Source organism: Agrilus planipennis, unplaced genomic scaffold, assembly GCF_000699045.2.
Source record: "Agrilus planipennis isolate EAB-ADULT unplaced genomic scaffold, Apla_2.0 scaffold40, whole genome shotgun sequence".
Classification (NCBI taxonomy): Eukaryota; Metazoa; Arthropoda; class Insecta; order Coleoptera; family Buprestidae; genus Agrilus; species Agrilus planipennis.
The window spans coordinates 304,298-313,198 of record NW_020438938.1 but is presented as its reverse complement, the minus strand read 5'-3'; the positions used below and the strand labels follow the sequence as shown (position 1 = coordinate 313,198).

General features: G+C 31.6%; 1 protein-coding gene and 1 long non-coding RNA gene across 10 annotated transcripts; both read left to right on the top strand.

The window, feature by feature from the left end:
* The first annotated feature begins 1,228 nt into the window (after positions 1-1,228).
* LOC108740885 lies at positions 1,229-3,239 on the top strand. Of its 5 annotated transcripts, XR_001938416.2 has the most exons (5): positions 1,229-1,330; positions 1,385-1,464; positions 1,526-1,790; positions 1,843-2,026; positions 2,102-3,239. It is a non-coding gene; the product is annotated as an uncharacterized LOC108740885 (long non-coding RNA). The 5 variants fall into 5 exon arrangements; XR_003231105.1 differs by having other exon boundaries at positions 1,385-1,770; XR_003231104.1 differs by having other exon boundaries at positions 1,385-1,770; positions 1,837-2,026.
* A 1,659-nt stretch (positions 3,240-4,898) lies between these two features.
* Positions 4,899-8,894, top strand: LOC108740898 (WD repeat-containing protein 35). Of its 5 annotated transcripts, none has more exons than XM_018475415.2 (3): positions 4,899-5,106; positions 5,209-5,730; positions 6,901-8,894. In XM_018475415.2, exons 2-3 carry the CDS (start codon positions 5,220-5,222, stop codon positions 8,709-8,711), a joined length of 2,322 nt encoding a protein of 773 aa, XP_018330917.1. In that variant the 5' UTR covers positions 4,899-5,106; positions 5,209-5,219; the 3' UTR covers positions 8,712-8,894. The 5 variants fall into 5 exon arrangements, with proteins under 5 accessions (XP_018330917.1, XP_018330918.1, XP_018330914.1 ...); XM_018475416.2 differs by having other exon boundaries at positions 5,209-7,140; positions 7,227-7,345; XM_018475414.2 differs by lacking the exon at positions 4,899-5,106 and having other exon boundaries at positions 5,439-5,527; positions 5,587-5,730; positions 5,787-8,894.
* Positions 8,895-8,901: the final 7 nt, after the last annotated feature.

Below are 8,901 nucleotides of genomic sequence, written 5' to 3'. Positions count from 1 at the left end.
AAAATTTGCTGTATGTTGGGTTGTCTAAATTTTATTTTACAATTTGTAGTTTAATATATTAGAAAAAGAAAAATTTAAACTAACATCCCTAATGTCATCTATTTGGAAAAAATATAATTTAAAAATGATAATTTAACAGTCTACATCAATAAAACCGTAATTATAATTCAATTATAGTCATTGTTCTAAATCAACTAAAGATGTCTTTAAAAGTATTACTAATTGTAAGTAATTAATTATTCAAACGTAATATTTGGTAGTTTGCTTGATTATAGTACTGAGTTTCACCTAAAAAAGTTATTTTTGTAAGAAAAACCGTTTTGTAATTTTCTTTGTAGTTTTTATTAGCTGCAATATTTGCTGGATGTTGGGTTGTCTATATATTACATTGCAAATTGCGGTTTAATTTGTTGTAAAAAGAAAAATAGAAATTAGGATCTCTAACTGCGTCTAAATGGAAAAACTTTAACTTAAAGATGAAAATTCATCAATTTACTTCAATGAAATCAGAATTTCAGCTCAGTTACTGTCTTTGTTTTTAATTGTCCCGGCGCCTCCACCAAAAGTTTCAATAAAAATTTTTATTAATTATTGATAACATTTGAATATCTTTATGAATGCCAAATTTTCGGCATTAAATAATAATTTCTAATAAAAATTAAACACAAATCAGTAATCAGTAACTAAATACTTTTTTAGTGACGCCAAATAAAAATATGTAATGATTTTCAAACAAATTTTACATGGTGTGTCTTTAAAAATATTGGGTAGCACCTAATTAATTATTTCTACCTAATATTTTATTTGTTCGAGGATAATATTGTGTTTTTTATAATTCAGAAAGTTATTTTCGGCAGCAAAAACGTTTTCGAACTTCCTTTATAGTTAATTATTAAAGTTGTAATATTTTCTGTATGTTGGGTTGCCTATGTATTGCATTACAAATTATAGTTTAATTTTCCTTAAGAGAAAAACAGAAAGTAGCAGCCTTTATTGTGTCTAGATGAATTGAATATAATTTAAGAGAAAAAGCACAGTTTTGCGGCTTATTTCGTATTTGTAAATTCTAGTCTCGCCCCATTTCAGGGTACATAAAGTTACGGCAGCGCTTGAAGGCAACAACACTCTATGATTGCTGTATCATAGATAAGACCTACGATAGACCTACATCTCTTATCTATGTTGGTATATTTATGGGTGTTATCTTTTCTGTGGGTGTTATTAACTAATCTATGATTGTCAAAGTAAATGCCATTTCGTTTGAAAGTTAATTATAAAATTATATGAAAAATAATTAAAAGTACTTTCATAACTCTAATCTTGTTAAAATGTAAGTACTAAAACAACGAATTAAACTCTGATTCTCTACAAATAAACATTTCAGACTTGAGGTGGAATTGAAATTACTTCATCGATATTCTAACCTACAAAAATGGACAAACTAGTTCTTTAAAACAATAATAAGTGCGTTTAAACATCGATTAGTTACAATTTAATGTAAATAATGCTTATTCTTCTTGTAAAGTGATAGGATCGTAGATAGTAGATGGGTAAAATGGCTTTGCAATACCTCCAACAAGTTAAAAAATCCAAATTAATTTTGTACAAACCGACAGTAAGCATAATACATATAATAAGTGCCTCAAATATGGAACGAATAACTGGTAAACACTTAAGCTAGTAAATTGAAACATATCAAATATAAAGAGAAGCATGAAAAATTATACTGGGAAAATATAGCACTGTCACCCATTACACTTCTTCTACAATGTAATCTATTATACAAAAAGGTGAGAGAACTGTAATTTATAATATTAATAGTGGTTATAAAATTAGTTGCAGGTTTGGGTTCTATTTCATCTAAAACAGATTCATACATTTGTCTCCTTAATTACATAGAAGTTCATGTTTAACACCAGCAATACAGTATTTCTAACTGACTTAAATTGTTTCATTGAAGTTTGGACTTGTAAGATACCCAACAATATTTGAAATGTACGTGTTACAACTGTAATAAGAGTAAAGGGTGAGTAGAACTAATAACAACAGCCTTTATGTATTAACATTTTACTGAATGTACTAATTTTCAAAACTACAATAGGTATGTGAAGGTCTATTGGTGGTGGAAAGCAATCTTGGCCTATATGGTGCGTGCAAAAGATTTCTATAAACTGACAAAAGGAATTCAGATTTCGTCTGGATACAACGTGAGGTGCATACATCTTATACCGGACATTTTAACATGGGACGTTTAACGTTTTAGCGCCCAACGTCACATAGCTCTAGTTTTATTATTCAACCTTTAAATTTAAATCTGTTTGTATTTTTAAATTCACTGGATATTTTAACATGGGACTATGTCTTTGTATTTTCAAAAAATATTGCTTGCGTTATTTAAATTAAAAATTAGTACTAGACTAATAATGTAAGGTACGTTTCAGCGCTCAACGTCACATAGCTCTAGTTTTATTGTTCAACCTTTAAATTTAAATCTGTTTGTATTTTTGAATTCACTGGATATTTTAACATGGGACTATGTCTTTGTATTTTCAAAAAATATTGCTTGCGTTATTTAAATTAAAAATTAGTACTAGACTAATAATGTAAGGTACGTTTCAGCGCTCAACGTCACATAGCTCTAGTTTTATTGTTCAACCTTTAAATTTAAATCTGTTTGTATTTTTGAATTCACTGGATATTTTAACATGGGACTATGTCTTTGTATTTTCAAAAAATATTGCTTGCGTTATTTAAATTAAAAATTAGTACTAGACTAATAATGTAAGGTACGTTTCAGCGCTCAACGTCACATAGCTCTAGTTTTATTGTTCAACCTTTAAATTTAAATCTGTTTGTATTTTTGAATTCACTGGATATTTTAACATGGGACTATGTCTTTGTATTTTCAAAAAATATTGCTTGCGTTATTTAAATTAAAAATTAGTACTAGACTAATAATGTAAGGTACGTTTCAGCGCTCAACGTCACATAGCTCTAGTTTTATTATTTAAAGTCTAAATGGATGTCTACTTTCATTTTTAAATTCACTGGACATTTTAACATGGGACTATGTCTTTGTATTTTCAAACAATATTGCTTGCTTTACTTAAATTAAAACTTAGTACTGGACCAATAATGTAAGGTACGTTTTAGCGCTCAACGTCACATAGCTCTAGTTTTATTATTCAACCTTTAAATTTAAATCTGTTTGTATTTTTGAGTTCACCGGACATTTTAACATGGGACGTTTAACGTTTTAGCGCCCAACGTCACATAGCTCTAGTTTTATTATTCAACCTTTAAATTTAAATCTGTTTGTATTTTTAAATTCACTGGATATTTTAACATGGGACTATGTCTTTGTATTTTCAAAAAATATTGCTTGCGTTATTTAAATTAAAAATTAGTACTAGACTAATAATGTAAGGTACGTTTCAGCGCTCAACGTCACATAGCTCTAGTTTTATTATTTAAAGTCTAAATGGATGTCTACTTTCATTTTTAAGTTCACTGGAAATTTTAATATGGGACTGTATCTTAGTATTTCTAAAAATTGCTGCTTAAGGGGTTGGTTTCTCTAAATTAAAATTTTAAGAGTACATTAGAAAAATCTTTTGAGATGAGGTAACGGATATATTTTCGTAAGTAAAGGGGAAAAATAATGTTCAGACGTATGCTGTAATATACGAGACACCTTGACATCCCCTCGACTTTTAAATAAACAATTTTAAATGTCTAGAATAATATTAACCCTAAAAATAAAAAATAGGAAGAATGTTATATTGTATAAGTGGCATGTAAAAGATGTGACTAATTAGAAATAAATAAAATTTTATCCCTGTTATTATTGTTTTATCCCATTTTACCGAAAATATGTTTAATTTTATTAAATTAGGGAAATTCGATTTATTAGTAGGTAAACTCAAAACACACTATAAAATATCTTTTTTGACAAAAATAAAGCTAAAAAGAGGGTATTTAGACTATTTATTGAATAATCTTTGATATTAGATGTAATTTTTTGTAAATTTTGACCGTAACAACATTAAAACATTATAAATAATCATTTTTAGGCCAAAATGAAGCAAGCAACAGCTAGTTCTTATCATTTATTGATTAATTATCGATATCAGTTATCATTTATTAATGAATTAAGCGAAAAATTTGACTAAATGTTCGAATTTGATTCCCAGAAACAACCTACATGGGTCGATTTTGACAAAAAAAAAACAATAAAAGTTGATAATTTGGCAAAAATAAAGCAACTGAGAGAATAGTTACGTTTTTTTTATTGAATTAAGCTAAAAAAGACAATGAAATCACATTTTTATGGATAAAACATGGGTCAAATTTGGGTTAAATAAACTTTAAAAATAGTTGTTTTTGTCATAAATTGAACAAACAAGAGTATATTTCGATCGTTTATTCATAACTTAAGCGAGAAAAAGTCATTTAAAGCCATAAAAAGGGATAGTCTTGTACTAGCTATTATAAGCGCCAGAGAAATTTTGGTGGATGGGCCTGGCACTACGATTAAACGATGCAACTTCGAAATTGGCGATTTTGTATCAGGAGAACATAAGTTGTATGAGGTTAGTTTCCCGCCAACTCGGGCTTCTAAAATTTAGTGTTATTATTATTATTTTGTTCGATTTTCTGGGTAGTGGCGCTATAACCGCTAGTAGTAGAGTTGTGTATAAATACATTCAAAATTAAATATCTCTTTTAATTTTGAATTACACGACGTAATAATCGACAGTAGTTAATACTATAAAAGGTTGGTCAAGATTCTGAACAGAAAATACAGTTTTACAGCTTATTTCACGGTTGAAAATTTCAAATCACTGTATATCATGGGACTTAATTTTACGGCAGCGGTTGAAGGCGGGTGTTGTAATGTTGTTGCTTTTAGCGCAATGGCCGTGTGTTTACATTATTATTTGAAAATTCATTGTTTATTATTTAATTACCTAGTCACAATTTGCTCTAATCAGTGTTGCATTCCTTAAATATACGAAAGTATGGTTGATTTTGTGAATTTTGAAAAGAAATATTAATGATTAATCCAAATGTTTGTATTGACTACGTTAGCTATTTAAAAATTGTGTAAGTAAACCCTTTATTGATTAATAACTAAAAACTTGAGTATCGGTTTAAATGGCATACTCTTAGAGTTTATAATATTGTTTTAAAACTATATTATTTTAGAAAGAAACAAGATGTTCATATACTTAAGTAAGAAAATCGCCATACCAAATAACGCAAGAATAAACTGTCTTGCTTGGAACAAAGAAGATGGTTACTTAGCTGTAGGAGGAGAGGAGGGACTGCTTAAAGTTTTAAAGTTAGATTCTGGAGGTAAATCTGAGTCTGACGATAAGCCAAAGGGTCTAGCAGCTTCAAGTAATCTATCAATGAACCAAACATTAGATGGACATTCAGAGGATGTCCGTGTTATAATGTGGAATGAATTACACCGAAAATTAACAAGTAGTGATGAGAGTGGAATTATTATAGTGTGGCTGATGTATAAGGGGACATGGTACGAAGAAATGATAAATAATAGAAAGAAATCAACTGTTGTAGGCATGGATTGGAGTAGTGATGGACTGAAAATATGCATTGTTTATGAAGATGGTGCAGTAATTGTAGGATCAGTTGATGGCAACAGAATCTGGGGAAAAGAACTAAAAGGAATACATTTGTCAGGTGTCCAGTGGTCTCCTGATGGTAAATTACTTCTTTTAAGTACAAAAAATGGTCAATTACACCTATATGATTATCAGGGCAATTTTGTAATGCCAATTGAAGTGTATTGCCAAGCAGATTTGTTAAGTGAAACTCCTGTTGTTAGTCTAGACTGGTATAATGGTAAGAATGGAATTTTAAGGGATTCCTGTGCAGTCTTGGCCATATGTTTTATAAATGGTCGAATACAGTTAATGATAAATGAGAGTGATACTAACCCCACCATCATTAATACACAAATGTTCAGTACACACTGTAGTTGGAACCACAATGGCTCTCTACTGGCAGTTTCAGGACGACAGCATGAAAACAACAAAGAAAGCAATGTTGTACAGTTTTACAGTCCTTTTGGTGATCATTTACGCACATTAAAAGTTCCTGGAAATTCAATTTCATGCTGCGTTTGGGAAAAAAGGTCCTTGAGGGTTGCCTTAGCCATTGATTCCTTTATATATTTTGCCAACATAAGGCCAGATTACAAATGGTGCTATTTTAAGAAAACGGTTGTCTACACATACAACAATAGGGAAGGAATTTGTGTTACATTTTGGGATACTGTTAATAACCACTATCACACCAAAAGTATCCCCAATTTATTAGCCCTAGCTGCTTTTGGAGATTACTGTGTTCTTGCCACTATTAATGAAAGTGAAAACAGCAAAGAAAACAAGTACAATCTTCTGCTGTGTAACACTCTAGGAACGCCTGTGGATGGAAAAAACGTAGTTATAGAGCCCCAGTGGATTGCCATGAATTCCTCTTATGTCATAGCAGCATCTAAAGATAACTTTCTCATGTGGCAATATAAAACACCTAGGTCTTTATCTTCTGCCCGTAACCGATGTAAAATGTACCATATAGATGACACTCCATCAGGTGCTATTGAAATTATTCAAGAACTTGAACAACCCGTGAATATTTCAGTTAATACTTACATCACAAAAGATCCAATTTGCTGTTTAACAGCTTCTAATAAATCTCTGATAATTGGTAGAGAGTCTGGCACTTTACAGCATTATGCTTTGCCCCATACAGCGTTAGTAAATAAATATAAATTGTCATCAAAGCCTCACAAACTGAGGCTAAATTGTAACTCGACTAGACTTTCGGTAATTGATATTTCGGGAATACTTATAGTATTGGATATTTCAGATGACAATATCAACACATACCAGAACGGAAAATTAGAGAGAAAGGATGTATGGGCCATGTGTTGGGCTTCAGATAATCCACAACTGCTATCTGTAATGGAGAAGACCCGCATGTACATATTTAAAGGCGTCCATCCTGAAGAGCCCATCGCTTGTGCAGGATACATTTGTAGTTTCAATGACCTGGAAATTCAAGCTGTTTTGCTGGACGAAATAATCGAAGCCCCAGAAAAACCAAACGGTAATCATATAATAAAATTAGAAGTAAAAAGTTTAAGAGATACCAGACAATTGCTGGAAAAAGTAGGCATTACAGAAACAATTCAGTTTATAGAAGACAACCCACACCCTAGGCTATGGAAACTACTCGGGGAAGCTGCACTTAAAGATTTAAACTTAACAACTGCAGAGTCTGCATTCGTACGTTCCCGAAACTATTCTGGTATACAACTGGTTAAAAAATTACAAACCATAAATGGAAATGCAATAAAAAAGGCGTACGTTGAGGCTTATTTGGAAAATTTCGAAGAAGCTGAAAGACTATTCATAGAAGCTGACAGAAGGGATTTGGCCCTAAGTCTACGCCAGACTTTAGGCGACTGGTTTCGAGTTATTCAAATAATGAAAAACGGTGTCACAGCTCCTGACCTTCTCCTGGAAACTGCGTACAATTCTGCAGCAGATTATTTCGTTCACAATAATAACTGGGCCGCTGCCGCAGAATATTACGAACTTTCGAAAAACATTTCCGGACTGATCGAATGTCACTTTCATTTAGAAAACTTGGACGCGTTAGAAAAGCTCATTGACAAATTACCAGAAAAAGACGCTTTGCTAAAAAGATTGAGCGACATATTCGCTTCTAACGCTGTTATTGGTCCTGCCGTTAAATGTCTACTGAAAATAGGGGATGCCAAATCAGCGGTTGATCTATGCATAAGCCACAACAACTGGGACCAGGCAATTCATTTGGCGACGCAATACCGTTTGCCTGAAATAGCAAACATTTTTAAGACATACTCGGCCCATTTAGTGGATCAAAATCAATTACTGAAGGCGGTCGAGGTCAACAAGCAAACAAATTTCTATTTTACCGCCGCCGTGCATGCAACAAAACTCGCTCAAAATGAAATAAATAAATCAAATCGTAATTTATTAGACATCAAAAAGTTATTCGTATATTCAGCATTACTAATGGAACTTAGTAAAACCAAATCTGCAGAGGAAGAAGTTCTGAACAGCGATTCCGATATGCTCCTAGTTGACAGTGCTTGGAGAGGGGCAGAAGCTTATCATTTACTTATATTAATTCATGAGCACTTGTATGCTAATAAGATTCATAACGCCACAATTACAGCATTTAAATTACAGGAATATTGCGACATCATCCCTCCACAAGAAGTATATTCAATTCTAGCACTGGTTTCATGTTTAGACAACGAATTTGGTCTATGCTCGAATGCTTTTACTAAACTACAAACATTACCAAACATTACAAAGGCCGAAAAGGAAGCTTACGATAAACTAGCTGTGGATATTTTTACAGCACAAGATCCTGTTGATCTAAAAACGTACACACTTAAATGTTACAATTGCGAAGTGCCTGTAATAGATTGGTGCACTTCTTGTTCTAATTGCAATGCAAATTTTCCATCTTGTATGGTTTCAGGGTGTCCCCTAATAAATAACGTTGAAGACAAGTGGTCATGTAATGTTTGTCATCATGTTGCTAAAAGTGTTTATGCAAATTTTAGAAAATCTTGCCCTTTATGTCACACTAGCATCGAAAGAAATTCTAGCAATTATAAATAGAGTTAAGTAACGTTTAAAAGCACAAATCCGTCCACATTTCTGAGAACGATGTTTTGTTTACACAATTATGCTGTAAGATCTCATTAATTTTAAGTTTAAAACAAATAAGATTATGAGCATTATATTTTTATTAATTAATCTATTTTGCTATATATTCAAGTACACTTTTGTCTATCAAATTTTGCTTAGT